The sequence below is a fragment of the Plectropomus leopardus genome, chromosome 8 (assembly GCF_026936395.1).
Source record: "Plectropomus leopardus strain MGB_pleo_1.0 chromosome 8, ASM2693639v1, whole genome shotgun sequence".
In the NCBI taxonomy this organism is placed as follows: Eukaryota; Metazoa; Chordata; class Actinopteri; order Perciformes; family Serranidae; genus Plectropomus; species Plectropomus leopardus.
In genome coordinates this window covers 13,881,368-13,903,289 of record NC_142183.1, presented here as the reverse complement: position 1 = coordinate 13,903,289, position 21,922 = coordinate 13,881,368, and the positions used below count along the sequence as shown (strand labels likewise).

At 39.8% G+C, this 21,922-nt stretch overlaps 2 protein-coding genes across 7 annotated transcripts; one reads left to right on the top strand and one right to left on the bottom strand.

The window, feature by feature from the left end:
- Positions 1-777: 777 nt before the first annotated feature.
- tmem255a (transmembrane protein 255A) lies at positions 778-18,706 on the top strand. Of its 5 annotated transcripts, XR_015777227.1 has the most exons (12): positions 779-1,162; positions 4,149-4,291; positions 5,445-5,507; positions 7,875-7,964; positions 9,908-9,973; positions 10,134-10,219; positions 10,393-10,464; positions 10,817-10,979; positions 11,108-11,254; positions 12,261-13,404; positions 13,555-13,677; positions 18,612-18,706. XR_015777227.1 is itself a non-coding variant. In XM_042493461.2 (10 exons), exons 1-10 carry the CDS (start codon positions 1,105-1,107, stop codon positions 12,405-12,407), a joined length of 1,032 nt encoding a protein of 343 aa, XP_042349395.1. In that variant the 5' UTR covers positions 779-1,104; the 3' UTR covers positions 12,408-13,534. The 5 variants fall into 5 exon arrangements, 3 of the variants coding, with proteins under 3 accessions (XP_042349394.1, XP_042349395.1, XP_042349392.1); XR_015777226.1 differs by lacking the exon at positions 18,612-18,706 and having other exon boundaries at positions 13,555-14,332; XM_042493461.2 differs by lacking the exons at positions 13,555-13,677; positions 18,612-18,706 and having other exon boundaries at positions 12,264-13,534.
- zbtb33 (zinc finger and BTB domain containing 33) lies at positions 15,273-21,747 on the bottom strand. Of its 2 annotated transcripts, none has more exons than XM_088080917.1 (2): positions 21,340-21,747; positions 15,273-17,942 (listed from the first exon to the last, which is right to left on the bottom strand). In XM_088080917.1, exons 1-2 carry the CDS (start codon positions 21,653-21,655, stop codon positions 16,072-16,074), a joined length of 2,187 nt encoding a protein of 728 aa, XP_087937043.1. In that variant the 5' UTR covers positions 21,656-21,747; the 3' UTR covers positions 15,273-16,071. The 2 variants fall into 2 exon arrangements, with proteins under 2 accessions (XP_087937043.1, XP_042349028.2); XM_042493094.2 differs by lacking the exon at positions 21,340-21,747 and adding an exon at positions 19,529-19,673.
- Between the last annotated feature and the right edge of the window lie 175 nt (positions 21,748-21,922).

Sequence of the window (21,922 nt, the reverse complement as noted above, 5' to 3'; positions counted from 1 at the left end):
AATGGCGAAAAGTTTGGTGAATATATATCTGTTTTACAGACGGTGACGATGGTATTAGGAAAATACCAACTACATTTATTACTCTCACATTTTGTGACCAACGAGCATATTCTGTTATAGTCGCTTAGGGTTTCTCACATTAGCTTGAATGTTAACCATTAGTTAGCTCAGCTAATTGTTTTACATAGTAGGGAATTTAGTGAATGTGTGCATTTTGTCCACAGAGACCATAGTATAAGGATAATATCAACTATATTTATTGCTAATATTTTTAATGTCTAGACATTTTTGATGTCTCATCAGGAACTTTACGGTTTAATGGTCCCTTACCATTAAAGTTGTGTTAGCTAATTATCTTCAAGATGGCAGAAGGTTATACATATAGTCCTTGGTATTGGTAAAATAGCAACTATATCACTTGTCTCACATTTAAAAATTTCATTTTGTGACCTACTGACATGTCTGTAACTAAGAGTAGAAAAACATCGTGGTGTAATGGTCACGTACTCATTAACTCTTAATGTTATGTTAGCTAGTTTTCCTAAAAAATGGCGTAAAGTTTAGTGAATGTATTTCATCGACAGAGACGATAATATTTGGAGAATATCAACTTGATTACTCTCAAGAGTCACCATTTTATTTTTGTAACGTAAAGTAACGAATGTGGAGGGCTAACAGTGACCGTGGACAGCTAGTATGTTCGCTAAGTATCGTTACACATGCTTTAAGACAAGTACTAGTAACGGCTGCGAGAGTACTTTGTTTGTTGAGTATTAGTGAGTGTGTGACATGCGCACATAAAGCCAGCAGCAGCAGCAGAGACCCACCATCCAGACACCGACACACCGTGAGGACGGAGACCGACAGACGTGTGAGCAGCTGCCGGGATGTAAATGAGACGGACTCGGGCTCTGCTGGGACAGAGGACTGTTGTTAGAGAATGCCACAGCAAGCGGACACGCCGTCTGCGTTAGCTCACGATTGTTCACTGGTAGCTCTTAAATATATAGCGAATAACATAGAGTCGTGATTGTGCTTTTTTTTTTTTTTTTAATTTTGCAAGAGGATCGTCCTGCGGACTGCATTAACCATCCTCCAGCCAGCATGCCTCCGCCTCAGAGCCTCCAATCCAGCGGACTGACCCTCTCTGAAACAAGCATGGGTAGGTGTGTGCAAGGTCAACGGCGTGTCTGCAGCAGGTTTTACCAATGAAATAATAAACCCGTTTTACCACACTGCGGAAATTTTTATTGAACGTTGAAACCGTATTTTAATTACACCAAGGTTAGTATTTAGATCATTCACATTTGGTGTTTTTGTCGGATTAAAACAGTAGCTTTTTTTTTTCTCGTCACAAAGCAGACAAAAACAGTCGATGCATCACCAGTCCGTTGTTTTTTCTGGTCCAGGCCGCAGCGCGTCACTGCAGGTGCAGCGACGTTGAGTGCCCACATGAGCCTGGATGTTTGGCTCTGATGGTTAACTGTCTGACACTGATTTTAGCAGGACGCTTGACTGCTACCGTGACACTGAAAGGAATAAATTCACGTTGGAAAAAATATATATTTTGCACACTAGTGCAGCCTATAAAAGATCATTCTCACTAGAAAGTAGATTGTTCATTGTTGTTCTCAGTCTACAAGAGTCTAAGAGGCACATCTTAGCGTTACAATCATATTGAAGCGGTTACCTCACACAGACCATATGTAACTTTTACATGGTGTAATCTTCAGAGAGCTACTTTTGTAACAGTTTGTGAGTGATGTTAAACAAAAGTAATCTTTCTTCTACATGGGCAGTATTTACTGTAAGTAAAATAACCCATGCCCATAGTTGAGAAACACCCTAGGTGAACAGGGTAAGAAAAGAAAAAAGTGCTAGATATCACCATGAAAATTGCTTTGATTAAAACAATTATTTTTTTGTACCACAAGCTTTTGGAAATGTTATGTTTAAATTTGCAAAGCATTATCTCAATAAATGTGCACCTTTTGCATGAGTTTACAGAGCAGAAATCTGATCTGAAATGACCACTTTAATGTGTATATTGGATGTTTTCCTACCATGTCTCTTAAAGAAGACATGGAAGCAAAATGGCCCAAAAATCTCAATATTGATCATTGCATGAAAAAAATAGTTTACCTTGACTGTATGCGTGCAGTCCCCTGGTCTCGGGTAGAACAAATCTAGTTATGCAGCCTGAGGGCATTGATTGCATCAAATGTGTGGAAAATGTTTTTGTGTCAAACTAAGATAGACAAGCAGATGGTATATAAAATGGCAAAAATGTTGACATTTTATATGATGTTTAACCCTACAAGGTAGCACTAAATAATTTGTTCTTTTAGATTAAGTTTGAAGGGACATGATATGATAGGAAAACAAGACATTTATTATTGATTTCACTTATGGGAAAAAGCCACATACATGTTTCAATTAACAATAATTTAGCATTTGAGACCAGGAAATGAAAACAATTACCAACGTAGAATTGCAATTAACACAATCCCAGAGGAAATGTAGTCCCATCACCATAAAATTGTTATTGTAATATAACTCCCAGCTGGACATGCATCTCTAGATAATTGACGTCAGGGGCCGTCATTATGCAGTCACACTGTTGAGACAGTTCGACAGAAACCATTCGCTTTTCCTGTTCAATGAGTTATGAGGTTTTATTGAGCTCCAGTTTGGAGCCTCATAATTCAGTAGCCATGCCGTTTGTCTGTGGTTTGCCAGCTCTGTTTGCAAAAACTGATCAAACAGATCATAGAGGTGACGTGGATGAATATTAGTCAGTGACGATGTCGTGATGAGCTTTCTGAGCACTGCGCAACAAATAACAGGAAGAGGGAGAATAGATAGAGCTTTCTATATCAGTACTGCTGAAACAAACGCATTAGAGAAAATAGTTAAGACAGCATCTAAAATGACTGGCCACTCCTTCCTCTCTCTCCTCAGTTTATAATGTTTGACTTCACCAAAATACCATGGATGTTGTTAGAGATGATTTTCAGCCAGCAGTGAGGAGGATCATATACATGTATTTTAAATCTCATCCATCTATCTGAAACTTGAATGGAAAACCTCTTGAAATCAAAGATATTTTGTTTTAGCTTAATGTATATTTTGTTATATGTGTTAGTATATTTTTATAGAAATTGTGATTATATTATTAGTACTCAGTATTGAATGTTTTGTGTGTCCTGTTGCACAATGAACTCCCCAAGTTTTTAATAGTATTTGATTAAGGACAGGTTCGATAGCAGTGTCTCTCTTATAGTGCTCACCATTGTCGTTATAACTACTCATTGGTTCCAACGCACTGCTTGACAACAGCTTAAAAACAGCTTGACAATGACATTAGTCCTGCCTGTGGCACTGATTGATTAATTGAGTCCCCTCCACTGCCACCTTTGGTTGTTTGCTATTTAAACAGACGCTGATTCGTCTCATAATACCTGAAGAATCTGTCAACTCAAACTCTCTAGAGTGGACCGATTCAAAGCTCGGGACACATATCTATGGAGCAGCACCAGACTTAATACTTGATGACATCACAAGTATGAGAGTTACTTCTCTGGTTTGTGGCTTTGAGAGAGAAATGCTCATGTTCACAAATATTAACTGCACTGTCCTAAACCATGGAAATAAGATATTGAAATTCATAATTGAGGTGGTCTGTCCTTTTAAACAGCTCTTTAATGTTGCAATTAGTTGATCATCTTAACCCTCAGCTATGTTGACACCCTGCAATTAAACTTAGAGAGACTAGAAAAAGCCACTAAATATAATGACAATTTGTTTGTTACTGGTAAATATGCTGTAATTCTTAAATGTGTTGTTCGGGTAGAAACTAGGAAAATATTTTAAACGGCTACACATTATTTTTGGAATATGTAAGGATGTCATAAATGTTGGCTTGCAAGCTAGAGTTTTTCCATCATAAACATCAGAAGAAGTTAATGTCATTTTTAGAGATAACTGCCTCAACAGAATTGGCCACTGATTGTCAATGTGACAGAGAAAATCCTATCCAGTCACTGGTCTTTGATCAATATTTGTGGTGGATTCTAGTTGCGGCTTCATCTTCCTCATCACCTCCACGTTCACGTCACAGCAGTAATGTTCGCTCATTTGTCTTGCAGGTTCTTTTAAGAGGAGGAAGAGGAAATCCATAATAGTGACGGTGCTGCTGCTCATCGTATCCGTGCTCATCCTCATCTTTGGCCTGGCAGCGACTACCAGGACACAGAACATCACAGTGGGCGGCTACTACCCAGGAGTCATTGTGAGTGCACATTCACACCTGCGTGCAACAGCAGCAGTCCTGTCCACTGTCAGGGTTCATAACGAGTGAGGTGTGAGTGAAGCAAGAGAGTTTTTAGCCAACTCTTTCCGCTCCTGGATTCATGATGAACCTTATTACTGAAGGTCTCTGAGGGGTGAATTTTCCCCACATTCATTATTCAGCATCGCTGTCATTAGAGGCTGAGTGAGGTAAAGTATCTCAGTCCGTAAATGTGTTTTCTTCACAGTACTCTGCTTTTAGCATTCTGCCTTAAGTAAAGAGGGGGCAGGAAAGCAGCCACTGAACGTCGGCTACATTTCTAAAGATGCCTCTTCTTCTAGGACGTCAAAGTCATCATATTCATAGTTGAAATCATTAAGTATAAAGAGATAGACAGAGGTTTTGGAGCTAATGTTTCATTTGAAGTTGGAAGCTCCGATACACCATTCAGAGCTTCTGGTACTGTGTAAACACTTTAGACCGCGGAAATATAACGTGACGCCTGCAACTGATAACTATAATCACAGTTCACATATTCACTTTATTTTTGGATTTAGCACATGTCAGTCAGTCAGTCATTTTCTGTAACCACTTGTCCTCGTAAGGGTCGTGGGGGGGCTGGAGCCAATCCCAGCTGTCATTGGGCGGAAGGCAGGGTACACCCTGGACAGTTCGCCAGACCATCACAGGGCCGACACATACAGACAAACAACCATACACACTCACAGTCACACCTAAGGGCAATTTAGAGTCACCAATTGAGTTAGCACATGAGTTTTTTACATTTTTAATTGCATTCCTTATAATATTTGTTTCAATAATAATAGTAATAATAATTGTTATTGGAGTTAGAATTGGAGAATTGTTATTGGGGTTGGATTGGTGGGATGCAGATGTTGGCATACGTTATAATGCATATTCTGTAAATATTTGAAAACGTGAATAATAATATTACAGAGATTTACAGATATTTGAAATGTATATTGGAAATCTATAAAAGTGAATTGTTAATAACATTGTAAATATCCTAAAATGCCTCCCTCAGGGCTTGACACAAACACTTAACGTCTGATTTATCTCACTGGACTATGAAATCAAAGCTTTATAGTCTAATTAGATAAATGCCCTAACAGCTATTTTCTCTCTTTTTCAGTTGGGCTTTGGCTCCTTTCTGGGAATTATTGGTGCTCACTTGATAGAGAACAAGAGGCAGATGGTAAGAGGATTTATATTACCTCTGTGCATTGAGATCACTCTCAGAAAACTGTCATTAAACCGTGCATCAGTCCCAATTACCTTACGGCAGCCTACAGGCCTGATTATGTTGTTAATGTGACAATAGACAGAGCACACCCAACCCAGACTGTGAGTCCCACTCGGCCTTAGGAAGCTTAGGTATCGGAGCAAGTATCCTGCGCTTCAAGAGAGACGGAGACAGAAATAGAACCAGGGTGTAAGTGGAGGAGGATAGATGTCCACACTGGAATGTAGGGAAGGAAACTGCAGATGAGGGCAGCAGGTGGGAGGTGCTGGGCAAGGACTGTCAGGGCAGACATGAAGAATGAGTTTGTACCTTGGCACCTTTTCACATAACGCAGCAGAGGTTGGATGCCTGCAGTCCCACAACTGACCAAGCCATGACATGTAGCAGCACGCTGTCCCTGATATGTTGTTCCCCGTAAAATGTTATAACTTAGAATGAAATGTGTTGAAATATTTTAGAGTTTGGGGCACTGGAAAAACCACATCATTTTATTGTTTTTACATTTTATGTAGAGCTAAAATAATTAGTTGATCAGCACAAAATTAGCCATTTTGATAATCAGTTCATTGTTTCATTCAGTATTAATGCACAGATGCCAATAATTCATTACCCATAACCTCTCAAGTGGGAATATTTAGCCGGTGTTGTTCATCTTGTATGATAGATAATTGAATATATTTGGATTTTGGACTGTTGCGCTGGATGTTTAGTGTTAGTAATTAACTGAGAGAATAATCAGCAGCTGAAGTTTTCAGTGAGGTAAGTAGAATAACTAAATATATTTTTTTATACTAGGAACATCTTGATGTTTGATGGTGCTCACCTTGTGTTGCTCAAAGTACCAAAAAAATGCATTTGAAAAACTCAACAGCAATGTCTCTTTCCAGAAATCATTAAACAGTCAGTCAAAATAATCCACAGACCTTGTTGTGAGCAGTTTCATGTAGGAACAGTTCTCTTTCTACCGAACTACACCGGCAGACCGCATCACAACACAGAAGGAAGTGTGCATCTAATCATGGACGAGAAACTCGTGACTGTGTGAGGTGTAAACAAAGTTGCCGTCTCCTCGGCTGAGCTGTGACCTGGGCTAGCTCAGTGGTGCTGGATGAGCTAGCAGGAGATGCACATTTCTTTCTGTGTTGTGATGTGTTTGGCGGGTATAGTTAGGTAGAAAGAAAGTAGTTCCTCCATAAAACTGCTCACAACAAGGTCTGTGGATTACCTTGGGTAACCGGGCCATGATTTCTGTATAGAGACATTGCTGTTAGGTTTTTCTAGTTCCAAGGCAGACATCTTTACAGTTGATATTTCCAACACTCAGCAACCCACACCCAAAAAATCTAGACTAACAAATAACACTACAGGTAAGAGGAGAGAGTATTAATTGGAATATTTAGTAAGAGTTTACACTCAAAGCCTGCCTCATCTGCACTGTGTGGTTGTGGTTTCTTCCGATTTGATTTATGGAGGCTTTGCAACTTTAGCAATCAACCCCCACAGCTGTCATCAGACTTTAATTCAAATGTTGCTAAATCCTGATTGCATCATAGCTGTGACATTAAGTTTTTCCAGCTAAGTCTCTTTAACCCCCGTTCATTATGAAGAGCACAGAGAATAAAAACACACACACAGAAATGTTTCAATTAAATTAGCGAAAACCGTTGTTAGTTTGTCAGGAAATGGTGAGTTAATGGAGGAGCACATCAGAGTAAAAAAAGACAAGAACGACAAGCCTGACTAACTAAAAATATAAAATTTGTTGCTGCTCATCCCTTGGTTTTCAGTCGCATGCAACTGGATGTATCCATGTCAGCATTATAGAAATCTTGGTGCAGGCATAAATCCCTGTTACCTCTAGCTGTTGGATCTGTTGTGTCACTTGCACTGCCTCCCTCCTGTGAGCTGGGCTGGCTGCAGACAGGGTGGGGTGATATGTAATTGAATACATACTACTTTCATTGAGAAGTGAAAGGAAGAGAGTTGAGCAAACACGGGGGTGGGGAGGGGGGTGGTGGGGGATTAAGGGTTGCATTGCTCATAAAGAGCTGGGCACCGTGCCAGCGACCATCACCACTGGAGCTATGTGTCAGCCACCGTGCTCTGTCACTTTTGTCCTTTACCCACACCGCCCCTTCCACCTTCATCCCATTCAGAGTATTCATATTCAAAGAGAAGCACGTGTGCAGGATGATACAGATTAATGCTGAGAATGTAACCCAATACAGAATGGTGAGAGGAAGTGATTTGAGTAGTGCAAGTTTTAGTTGAGCTTCTAAATTTGATGAAGATTGATGATGCTTGTGTTTTCTTTCACAGTTGGTGGCGTCTATCGTCTTCATCAGTTTCGGAGTGGTGGCTGCCTTCTGCTGTGCTATTGTCGATGGAGTGTTTGCTGCGAGGCACATTGTAAGTATCACTGAAGCTTCTACTTATTTAACCAAACTGATAAATTATGAATACAGATAACACTTATGGCCCGACCTATAACAAGCTGATTAATCAATGCCATGCCCATTAAAGCTTAATATACTGTCTGCAGCAGATATACAGTAAAACGTATGCCCCTGTGTAAAGACACGGTTCACGTACAGGCTCTATGTAGTAGCTGCTGCACCCCTCTCAGCAAGACAAACACATTTTTGTGGTAGAGCAAGATTATTTTCCATGATGCAAAGTACTCAAAACAATAAATAACCACTAATGCACTCTAAAACAATTATGCTAAAATACGTTGTGGCTCTGTGAAAAAGGAGATCAGCACCATTAGCAGGTTTTCATTTGCCAGTGGCGTCAGTGAAATGGGAAATGGTGCATTTCTTTTTAGACACATTTTTGTACACTAAACTACAAAGATGCTCACTGTTAATTGAAAGAAAATTAGAAAAAAGCAATATGATGCAGTGACAGATGATGTGATGCTATTAGATGGTTATACAGTATCACCTTTGTTACATGTGTGTACTTTTTTGTTGCTTTTACCTATGTCAGAGTTTTACTTTTCAAACTAAATCACATTCTCTTCATGACACATAGGCTGTGCAATTAAAGGTCCAGTGGGTGGGATTTAGGGACAGCTATTGGCAGAAATGGAATATAATATCAATGACTGAGTTTATAATGAGTTTATAATAACCTGAAGAATCACTGTGCTTTCCTTAGTTAAAATCTTTAGTTTGTATTCACATACCAAGTGGGCCTTCTTCCATGGAGTCTGCCGTTTCAAGGGTAGCCCAAAACGGACAAACCAAACACTGTTCCCAGATAGGACCATTCATGTTTTAAGTGTTCAGTAAACACTAATAATAATTTACCATCAATCATAATATCTCTAGTTGATAAATTATATGAAAAATTGATTATTTGCATTCAAAGTGCTTCATTCATTCATTCATGTTTGTTTGGAGCACCAGGCCAAAGCATTATACTACACAGGCAACATTTTCAAAAGTTTTTAGTTTTAGTTTTATTTACAGGGATTGTGTGAAGGTAATTTTCTCCCAAACATTCATTAATACTCAATATTGATCTAAAACAAGCATTCTAAGAGCCAATGTATGTAGAGATGAAATGGTATGAATATTTAATATTGATGATTATAGGTCATGGTCATCAGTATTATCACGGTATTGTTAAAATAAGCTAAAAACGTCCAAAAATATGCACTTTTTGTTTGCATAAAAATTGAAATAATATCAAAGCCAACGCCTCATGTAAGCATAAGAAAACCATATCAAATGTGCCTGTCTATGAAATTTGTGCTTGAGTCCGTGTCACTGTTGGTGAGGACAAGGGACCAGTAGCACCACTGCTACACGCTCACTCTGTATACCAGCGAAAAATGAAACAAACCAACGTTGCATGTTGCACCTGCATCTTTGGTTCATGCTGGACAATATGTACCCATAGTTTTTCCTAGCACAGTAATCAAACAGGGTTTAAATGATAATAAAAATTTGAAAAAATATTGCTAACTGTTTTTTATTATGTATGCTATGTAACAAAAAATAAAAAATGCATGAGCTTCCTTAAAGTTCTTACCATCTATTTCATGATTAAGTGAGTTATCATACAGTATTACCAAACAGATCTGCAATTGATCCAATAACCACAAATTAATTGACCGACTCATCATCCAGCGTACTACCTTTTTAAGAGGGCTTTGATTGATGTAGTTTCCCCCCTATAGTCAAGATTAACATTGCGGTCGTTAATCATGCAATACTTATCAAATATGAGCTCTTGACCCTGTTTTCTTTTTTTTGTTTCCAACATTTTTCTAACATGTGTTTGTAAGTAGACCATTGATGAATTGTGCAGTGAAATATATAAAAATGTTTATTGTACTGCAGGACCTCAGGCCTCTGTATGCTGGCCGCTGTGAGTATCACTCCAGTGAGATTTCATCTGAACGTGATGTAAGAAACATATCTCACTCTCTGTTCACAGAAATATAATGAATTCACCCTCAGTGTGTGTGACCTAAACTGTAATTAGGTGTTTAGCCTTGAAGGTGTACAGGGACATTGTTGAATCGTCTCAAAGTGAAGGGACCATGATATAATATTTGCCCTTCAGGTACCCTGTCAGACATCACGCACATCATGTAACCTGCGTGTGAAGGGCAACACCTGTTACTGCTGTGACCTCTACAACTGCGGGAAGTGAGTACGCCGACAAACCTCTGAATCAGTGGCTGTTTACTTTGCTGTGCTGCTTTGATTGTTTGGATTTTTATCGTGTACCGTTGTGCCATTTTTGTGGGAGATTTTTTTGCTCTGCAACCTTGATTGTATTAGAACAAGAATGTTTCTTTTTCTTTTAACCTTTGTTTCAGAGAACATCCTCTTATGGGACTTCAGAATAAAGATGTTTTGAAAAAGTTTAGGAAATCATCCATGATTTGGAAGTAGGTCCCTTTTTTTCTAGAACCATGTTGGCCATCAATGATCAACTTATGTTGTTTTTTGTTTTTTTTTTTAAATAAGTGATGATTAAAGTAATTGCATAATTTTTCTGATGTAAATCACCATAGAAATGTGTTTATAGGGTGCCATTTCCTCTGCATGTCCTTTTTGTGTCCAACCAAACACCCACCCATGTCCTCTGCGTCTCTAGCTCTCATATACTCAGTTATCTTTATAAATCAAAATATGTTGTTTGTCTTACATTGTGTCCCGAATACAAGATTGAAAGCTTTTTTGTGACATTTGTGGCTTGACTGTTTGCCTTCTCCCTCTCTGTCCCACCCACTGGGCCAGCCGTGTAGAGGTGATTGGAGGCTACCATGAATACACGGATGTGAAGAGCTGTCAGGACGTGGTGCACCTCTATCACCTGTTGTGGTCTGCTACCATCCTCAACATCGTGGCCCTCTTTCTGGGTATCATTACTGCTGCAGTGCTGGGAGGCTTCAAAGACATGGTGGGTACAACAAAGAACAGAAGACGGCTTCTGACACATTTCAGTGTGAGCTGATGTAAAGGCTTTTTTTTTGTTGTCTGGTGTTTGCATTGATAGGAACTGATCAATATTGCTCATGTCCTTGTCAGACTCCCTCTGCTGCCTCAGAGAGTACATCTGAACCAGAGGCCATTACAGCGCCAGTCCCCTCACAGCCTCCTCCACCCACCACCTCCCTCAACTCATATTACAATACTGCCCCCTGCCTCCCGCCTTACACTGCCTACGACCTGCAGGTACAGAGACACTTTGAATTTGCAGCACTTTGTCTGCATCAGAGCAGTAACTGATTTATTATTGGCTGTTGTTTTATCAGTGATGTCGCACTCAGATGACGGGTTTCTGTAAAAATTATGTTTTTTGAAAAAGGATTTGTACGTGAAATGAATGGGGCAATATTTTGACCTAAAATATACGGTAACATAAAGGAATACTTGATTCCCACGCCATTGTGTATGAGCTCTGACAGAACAGGGAACAAATGCATGCGCGCAGCAGTCTAGCTGTTAAACTTTACATTTATCCGTCAGTATTCTTCCCTTACTGTAAACAAGAAAAATATTCTCTATACGGTGGTACGTCTGCAGAAAATTACAACAGTTTACTAAGAAAGCAGAATTTCAGATTTTGCCTTCTGCTTCCATAAACCAAAACTAATAAATAGATAAAAAGTGCTGTGTACGTGTGCGGCCTGCACCTTTTCCTCTAAATTTCGCCAAACCTGAATAGCAATGCCTGCTCCTAAGTCTCACGAGCAAAGCTAGCTATGAACTACAAATCTGAAATAGGAAAAAAAGTTGGAGAATTTAGCAATGTGTGAATGGATAAGTTTAAATACATTATAAACAGAAATAGCCCTCTGCAGTGTAGCCTCCCTGTGGTAGAAGATATTAATAAATGCTCATTTAGACCCATTAGTAATGGTGATAGGTGAAGTTAGACTTAGTGTTAACCTAGTGTTATCTCAAGTATGAGGTTCAATTATGTTTTTAGGCTCCAGATCTTTTTTTTTCTTTTATGGCCAAAACTGGTTCTTTTCATAGCTGAGTTTTATCGACCTCTGTCTCGGAGAAAGGTGACATTAAGGACCCAAAGTGTCAGAATTTCTGTGTTCTTTGTTTATTTCCATTTTGTATTTATGTCCTTTGGTTTCTGTATATTCAATCAATTTATGTGTTCCTAAGAGGCAAAGATGGAAACAAAAACTAACAAATAATTGTGATAAATGTATCGTCTTCCCAGCAGGGCTCCTACTTATTCCCCGACTCCTCAGGCCTATCGGATGACTCCCAGTCTGGAGCCAGCCACCTGTGGCCCACCATGGTCCCTCCACGCTACTCTCCTCCTCACAACCATCCTGATGAGAAGCCCCCGCCGTACAGCCCGTAAGATGGCTTCGAGCAAAGACACCTGAAAGTCGGTTGTTGGATGCTGACTGAATGGTTTGCACGCACATGTCCTCAGATCTTTTCCTCACAATCTGTGAGAACTGTGCTGAAGAAAAGGTGGTGAGAAGGAGGAGGAAGGCCACGGAGCACACTAACTTTGAGTTCATCCCAGCACAAGAAGTGTTTGTCTCCCTGGGCACCACTCACACTCATGCCTGCACTGTGTGTGTTTGTGCACATAAACACATCTAGAGAGAGACAACCAGTTCAAAGCCAGGACTGTTTACACATCTATCTGCCTTAATGCAAACAGACTTCCAGCGCTGCAGCTCCGGTCACCATGACTTATTCTGTACAGGGTCAAAAACTCAACAGCTCATGCTTTATGTCCATCTCTCTTCAGTACATATTGTAAATGCTTCGAGCCTCGAGTGTCACAGGTGATAACGTCCTCATTGTTTGCACTATGAGGATCTGGACTGATGACCACAGCTACGACCCTCATGTAAGATCTCACCCCAGTTACATGAAAGCTTCAGTCTGTTCCCCAAACTGAATAAGCTAGTTAATTAAAGACTAGGTGTAGGCCCAAGCTTTCTTTAGCAGATAATTAGGCAGAGTTAGCAGTAATGGAGGTATTACATGCTCATAATGTATGTACAGCAGTATGATATACAGATGCTCTTTTAACAGTTAAGCCTTAGGTATACAAACAGATCATGGTATCGCAGTAGTTAGTAATAACTTATTAAGGAAAGATGGTTAACAGTTACAGTCCAAACCCTATTTATTGTATTTTCACTCAAAGCTGTAAAGCAGGTAAGCATATATCATCTCTCTTTATAAGTAGTCGCAATATCACATCTATGTGCTGTCTTTGTCAGGAGTAAATACTATTATGGCCAAGTGTGTACAGTCGGTGCTGGATTCACTGACACGAGATGGGACATCATGAAAAGTAACTGTCGTCCACTGAGGAAGAGTGAAGAAGAGTAAAGGTAGTCCATGTCCGTAAGACGGGTCTCTGTCAGCTTTAATCACTGCTTTTTATAATTTAAACAACACATTCTCAGGGGCTGATTGTCAGTTCCTTTTGTCTTGCCATTAAAAAATGTTTTGTGTAATTCAGATGGTGTGTTTGTTTTTAGCCAAACTAGCGATCCAGTCAGTCAGTTGGTTCACCACTTTGGCCCAAACGGAAACATCTCAGCAACAACTGGATGGATCACCATGAAATTTGGTGCAGATCATGGCCCCTCTCAAGAAAAAAGGTTGGTGAGCCTTTAGTTTGCACATAGCACCATCTGCAGGTCAAAGTCTTAACTACCAAAACTTTAGTTGATGAGCACAAGGGTGGAGGTTTTGTTGCAACTTTGGGAGCGGGGAACATGACACGGGGTTTGGGGGTCTTTCAGACAAGAAACCAATAATCAACTGAAAAGTAAAAATAATAAGAAACAACAAAGTATAAAAAGTTTGTCTGTGTTATGTTTCATTGTGGGTTTTTCCAGCTTCTTCCAGCTATGTACAAACAAATCCCCCCCCCCATTCTCAGAAAACTAGAGTTGTAATTATTATTATATATTTAAAATAATGTTACAGATTTTTCTTTGCATGTTTTCTTTTTTTCCCAGGTCATTTCTTATTTTGTTTTGTTGTGTTTTTTCCTCTCGGTTTCTGCTATTTTTTGGCTAATTGTCTTGTTACGTTTTACTGATGTCTTGCTAATTATTGGGTTGCTTGTTGTTAAGTTGCTAAAAGCCTTTTGCCCATGATTTTGAATGAAATCATGCTAATTTGCTCAAGTTTCAAAGGGTTAACTGAATAAAATCAGCAAAATTGCCATGATTTAACGCAGTGTTTAAAAAAAAGTTGTTTTTTTTTAACTTTTGTTTTGATCTAGTGACTGCGGTTAATGGGTTTGTAGTGAGTCCAACTCTTATCAGGTCTAGACTGGATTTTTTAGCACCTTTTCAGACTTATTTTTACTTTACCAGAGACAAAGTGAATCTGCCGTGTTCATTTAAAAGAGACGAGACACCACAATAGATAAAATAGCAGATGTTTATATGCTGGTAGTGCAACACAGTTAAGTTAAAATAGTAAAAGAATAATTTATTTACCATCAGGATATCCTCTTTGCAAATTGACAGAGAGGGACATTTTGTACATTGCCAACAGAACCGAGTATTTGATAACTATTTGATTTTGTCTACCGCTATAAACCTAATAAATACATCTGATACAGTTGAAAAAGAAAAAAAAAGCAGGATTAACACAATGTACTGTACATCAAACACCTATGTTAAACTGTTATTTAAAACAAATCCTGCATTTATTGAATGACATTAAGTAGAGATCCCCATGTTAGCACTACTTTTATGCATACTGACCAATCACTACATTTCAACACAATGTAAAAAGTAAAACAAGTGAAAAAGTAAAAATATTACAAAAAAATCTTCTGCATTTTCCAACACTAAGTGCTATATGTACGGACTGAAATAATCCTCAATTTTCGTCTCTTAACATCACATTTGTACGCAAAATCTCTTGCCTACTCTATGTAGCCAGCAGATTTTGCATTAAAATGGCATTTAGGGAACATTGCAAGCATTAAAAATAAAATAATGAGCAGGTGTATCAAAAACAAAAAAGGTGTTTAATGAGGGGGGGAAACCATAATTGTTTTTCCAACGATTGAAAAATTAAATTACCATTGCTTATCTTCCTTTAACATTATCTTGTACAGAAGTCAATGTAGCCATAACTGGGAGTTAAGACTGATAAGTCCTCAGGAAACCTTTCCATCTGATCTTCAAAAACAGGCTGAAACTCATGATTGATGCATCTGGTAATGACAAAATTCAAATTTCAGCAACTGAATTTTATTATAGGTCACATCTTATTTTTACACAAATAAATTGATAGCACAAAATGCCTCCTGTGAAACAGAACGACACCTGGTTACCCACAAGATCATCAGTTGAGGTTTCACATTGTCAAATCTGTAAACTCCATTTACATTTGATGAAATGGAGCCCAGCAGGCTGCTTAATGTCTGTAACTGACAACAAGAGAGCACCAGCTAAATGTCTCATTTTGATGCTTTGTGCTTCAGATCGTGTAACCAAGATGTTCTGGCTGATAACGCATGATTTTATTATAGCTTTTGAATTATGTCTCACACTCTGCCCTATTTTTTTGGGGGGGCAAAGTTTTACATTTTTGCATGATTCATATGAACTAGATATTTACCTTACTGTGTGTGAAACACTTCTATGTATTTGTACTAATGTGACTATCATTTAGTCCAATGATAAAAAAGATCAAGGCTATTAGACAAGCAGAGTAACATGAGCAAAGGTAGGGTCACATTATTCTTCCATCCTGCAACACTTAGCTGACTCCCTCCCACTTCAACTGAAGACGGCACGACTGACAAATTCAAACACTCTCCTGACACAATCTTAGCGTGCATCATCACCATGTCTAGTACAATATTACACCATGAATTTCATTAAACAGAGAGGCTAATGTGACCGTACCTTAGGCTGACACTATTGAGAATTATAGAACACTGTTGACATGAAACCAAAGAGGAAAAAAGGGCGGGGGGTTGGGGGGCACCTAAAAGGCACAGATAATAGAGCAACGAGTGCTGCTCAGTAGGTCTCTGGTATAACAAAGTCAAACTCTGTGGCTCCCTGCGGAGGACTGTTCATGGCCGACCCCGGTCGGCGGTGAGCCTCAGATGGCATGTGAGCATCAGGCTCGATAAAGATGTCGTCCCAGTTTAACATCCTGCTCTGGGTGGAGGAGTGGACGTCTTCGCTGACGCTGGTTATGTGATGCACGCTGCCATCCTCAGATATGACGGGGACTCCTTGCCCATCAGTGCTCCACGAGTACGGCCTCATCTGCACTGTTTTACATGGCAGGAGTCGGTATAAGTTGTTGTCCGTTTCGTCCTTCTCTTTCCTCCCGCTGGGGTCCTGGTTGTGGACTTGCTTGCAGTGAGTGGACAGTAGCTGGTAGTTTATGAACATGTCATTGCACAGCAAGCACTGGTACCTCCTCTCTCCTGTGTGGTGGATTTCATGCTTAGTTCTGTACTCGGCTAGTGCAAACACCTTGTTACAGTAGCGACACGGGTATTTCTTTTCCCACGAGTGGGTGTTGAAGTGACGGCGGAGACTAGTCAAACACACGTAGGGGCGCTTGCAGACAATGCACACATAGAAAGTCTTACCATCCATGATAAGCTCGTAATGATCCTCGAGCTCTGTTTTGGCCCTCTTCTTGTTCGGGCTGGTCTTCTGTGACCCGGATGATTTATCAAAAGGCTTCAATGGCGTTGCCATTAACGATCTCTTCCCCTTACTGGCTTTAGAGCCTCCTTCGCCTGGATCTTCCTTCACTGGGACAATGTCATAAGTATCTTCTCCAATATTGGCGTATACTTTACAGCCTGATGAAATTGAATCAATCTCTGTGGCTGTATTGAGCGTCACTGTCTTTTTTGCTGCTATAATTGATTTGGGACTGTTGGTTTGATTTTTCTGGCTGTCATCTACATCTAAAATCCTTATTTTTAAATCCCCCTGCTGAGATGATGCAGACACTTGCTTCTTGTGGACTCCCATTATATCGTTGCTTTCAGAGGACTGAGAGGCACTCGAGGGCTCGGGGGTGAGACTGCTTGACCTGGCTGGCGTTGTGGGAGCACTTCCTGAGGAAACTCTGGCAGGAGAAGACGAGTTATTGGAGCTGCTGTCTGGGCTGTGCAGGGGGCTGCTGTTGGGTAAAGTGGGGTTTGGACAGGTGATGCTCGGAGGCTTTACAGCAGTTGATTTAATGGGGGGTTTGGCTTTCTCATTCGGTTTTGAAGCTGCGTGATTTGATTCTTCATTCGGTGTTGTGGCTGCACTTTCTGTATCAGCTGTATCCAAATCGATAACCTCACCGGAGGCTTTCTGATCGGCTGCTCTGGTTTGAGCATCTGTTTGTGAAACAAACATAACATCACTGTCCGAGTCCTCGTCGTTCCCTCCAGGCCTGCTGGTCTGATTGAATTCCTCTGCAGATATGGAGAAGGACTCTGTGATGATGGGCATCATCTCTGTTTTGCTTTCTGTCTCCTTGGACAGACCAGGCAGACCCTTGACTTGTGATAACGGTGACCCCAGGTTTGCAATGAACTTGACTCCCAGGATCTGTCCGGCGTTGATGAGCTCCTCAAGCATATCGGACCGAACACGGACAATCTTAGAGGTGTAAATGTAGTTGAGAATCTCCTCAAAGATTTCAGCTCTGATGAAGTTTAACTCGATTACTTGTCCAGCGACACTGAAGAGCTGGTGGAAATATGTACTCGAGGCAGACAGGATTGTTTTGTGAGCTCTGAATTTCTTGTCCTGTATGATGATGGTGACATCACAGAATAATCCATGATTTCGCTGCTCATTCATCGACTTGAGCACAGCCGCTGAATACTGTGTGTCAGTCGCAGATATCAGCTTTAGACTTGGCATGGCTGTAAAGAGAGAGAGAAAAAGAAAGAAATCAGAATCACATTTCTAAATGCTCAAGAGAAGTCAGTTAACTGCATTACAGTGACATGCAGAATATCATTAGGTGTGTCAACAAAACATGTAGTTAAAGGGTTTGGCTGTTATTCAGCTGTTTTTCCAGTTCTATGAGTCAAATATGTTTGACGCCCCAGCAGTAAATGGGTGAAAAGTCCAGAAAGTTTAAGGAATTTTAACAACAAACCAGCTCTGACTTTGTTTCCTTTTGTTTGTGCAACACTGCATTTTACAGTGAGTGTACAGGCCAACTGTAAGTCCAACATCCATGAGGGTTTTAATGTCTGTTTATGTGGAAATTGTCTTAATGAGGTGTTGTTTCAAGTTCAGGGTCATATGGGCTGTAGTTTGAACTGCTTTTGAATTGCTGTGCATTATATCTGACCAACAAAAGATTTTTGATGCCAATATCTGTGACACAAATATGTACTTGGCTTTTCTGTGCTGAACCTCCTTGTCGTCTGACACCACAGAAACAGATTTCAAGTACCCCATATAGTTCCTATTACTTAGTTTCCCAACACTGAAAAATGTGGTGAACAAAATAACACTGAACGGTACTGTTACAATACTGTTGGATGTGTTAACAGCTAAAGATTTTTTGGGTCTATCCCCAGCTGCAGGAGACATCAGTCCATTAGGTCCAAAACCCTCATGCCTCAAAGACAGTTTCTTTCCATCTGCAGCAGACCTCATCAACAACATCAGGTACCCCACTGACACAGACACACTCTCATAACCAACTTTCCTTATACATTAATGCACATTTTGGACTATTATCCCAATATAACTCACAATTCTCTCGTTCTTAAACAGTTACAGGCCTATTACACATATGGTTTAACATATTTGTATCTTCAACTGTAATTTCTATATTTTACCTATATTCTTGACTTTTTCTGTACTCCCTTGTATTTCCTCTCAGTATGTATATTGTATACATCAAACACCAAGGCAAACTCCTTGTAAGTGAAAACGGATTATGATGATTTTGCCCTGTAAATCAGACAGATTAGGTGCGATTGCATCTTAAGTATTAGCAGAGAAGATACTTTGAAGTTCTGGAAAGGGTCATGTTGTAGTAATTAATGCAAACGGGAACAGTTATCGTGACTGTGATCATTAGTGTTTGTCGTCGTGCAAAACAAATAGTCATAATGTTAGATATGTCAGGAACCAAAATAACGTTACATTAGATGACATTAGCTACATGCTAATAAAGTTGTAGCTAAAATATTAGTCCCGCGTGAAACTACACGCTTGCACAATTACATATATGTATCTTTAACTGGCATATTAACATAAACCACGCACACATCTATAATTGTTGCTTTTGATGCGTTTAAAGTAATATTAAAACGCTGTTGTTAGCTAACAAAGGTAACGCTAGCAGGGTTTCCTCTTCCTCCCTAATGAGACAGCGCGGCCTAATGTTTAGCATCTTGTTAGCATGCTAGCGTCAGATACAACACCCCAATGAATACGTACGATCTTGCTACTTTTAACGTCTGCACATAAAATGTATTTTGTTTACCTGCGACCCTGATGTTTACTGCCAAGACTAAGCAGGACCGCCACCGCTGGCTGTAGTGAGTGTTAACTGGCTAACGTTACAGACAATGGCTAACAACAGACAGCTTCCCCCTCCAGCTGCACAGCCTCATTGATTGTGCAGCCACAAGGAGTCGCCGTCGTGTCCGATTAACAACCACACACAACTAAAACTGAATACCATCACAAGACATACTAGAAAAAACACTTTTTTGGCAATATGTTGATCATTTTAGTCTCTTTTACAAATAGAATGCATCATGAAATGCCCATGGGAGGAAAAAAAAGGTACAAAAGCCTAAACAAACCAAACAAACAAAATATACAGATCAGATTCTTAGACTTAGACTTAGACACGTTTATTTATCCCACTTGTGGGGAACTAACTTGTCATAGCAGACGTGTGTACAGAAAAAAAATATATAAAATATTTATATATACAAAATATAAAGTATACAAAAGTGCAAAACTAGGCATGTATCAGGAAGAAGAAAAAAATGTACAGGTTTTAAATACAAAAATCAAAGATATACCAGAAAAAAAATCAAAGATATACAGATTAAACAAGATGCAGGTAAGAATGTGGGAGAATGAGGGAGCACTGTTGTTGTATTGTAATAAATAGTAATAAGGATAATTAGGCAGGGGCAATTTTTAAAATACAACTGAAAGAGAAAAAAGTGACATGTGCAAGATGCAACTGGCAGAAACTTTTGATTGTATTGAGTCCAGGTTATTGTTGGCTCAGGCTGGTGTTGTATAGCCTGATGGCCGATGGAGGGAAGGACCTGCGGTAGCGTTCCTTCCTGCAGCGTGGGTACCGCAGTCTGCTGCTGAAGGAGCTGCTCAGGTCTCCCACAGTCTCATGAAGGGGGTGAGAGGGGTTGTCCATGATGGATGTCAGCTTAGCCAACGTCCTCCTCTCACCCACTTCCTCGATGGAGTAATTAAGTAATTCAACACCAGAAGTTAAAATGATCATGTTCAAAAGGACATTAAAATCCCTGCAGCATGATGCTAGAGACACCAGCTTGTACATAGTTCGGGTAGGGATCCCAAATTTTATGTAACATGTCTGTTTTTGAATGCAACATGTATGTAAGACACTAAATCAAACAGCACTCCCTGCTAGCCTTCAAGGGACTGTTGGATATTTATAAGGGAGAGGGTGGTGTAAAGTAGGGGAGGCACTTCAAATAATTTTTTTAGCACTGAGAAGCAAGTTATGTTTTTTGATGTTGCTTAGGGGATGGACATTCAACTTTAAATTGTTGTATTTTGTATTTAATTTAAATACCCTAAGGAGATAGAAGGTAGATTTAGTCATTTTTAAACAAAGTTTAAAAAACTGAATTACATTTGTCCTCAATCCTGCTACATCTTTGGAGTTGAAGGGAGTTTAAGAGAGTACAAACCTGCAAATTAAAAAAAAATCCCCAAAATTACACTATTAATCATAGTAATGTAGAGTAAAAACAAATATTAATGTTATTTATTTTATTTTTCAATTACAAGCCCTGCTCCCATTGACTTTGTATTGTGTGAAGGCGCCTCCTAATCCTTTATGTCTACTAGCAAACAACTGAAAAATGTCTAAACGCTGCTGTGTGATGGGATGCACCCAGATCTAAGTTTTTATAGGCAGCCGAAAAAAAATCACTGGGGTCTTAAGAGGACAAAAGTGAATACAGAAGAGATATCAAGCAGAGAGAGTGGGAGGAAATTGTGGGTTCACACCCTTCAAAATAAAAGTGTCTGCTACCATCACACATTAAATAAAATAAATGGATATACCTGGGGCTCTCTGTCGAGGTTCACAGTCTCTTTTCTCACCGGGGCCTGTTGAAATCCCCATGGAGCGGTTGAAGTGTGCATGAAGCTCATCGCATTTGATCCTCCTCCTCCGTCCCTTGTATAAATCATACTCCTTCGCGTGTTTAGCGACGTAGTGCCGCTTCATATTAAACTCCTTGTATAACACTTTCTGTTTGCAGATGAGGCACGTAGCGGTCGCATTTAACTCTGTGAAAAAACACTCCAACGCCACGGCCTCTCTGACTTTGTTGTTCAGTGGCTCCATGTTTCTTTTCACTATAAATGAAGAAGACATCCTGTTTTCCTGAGCTATTTAAGCGCGTGTCTGCAGGACTACTTCACAGTGTAGCGGTGCTGTTGTGTGGCGTCTCGAGGTCACTCATTCAGCGTGGTTGCTAGGATTTAAAAAGTCCGCAATGATTTGAATTTCCGGTAACGTGCCAATAAGTAATCGTCTGCCAGAAACTGATTGCCGTCCGCGGGAGCGCGCGCTGCCTGCTCTCACATGGATCAATCAAGTGTAATGTAAATACACATAACTTTATGTCCATGGTTTGATGTC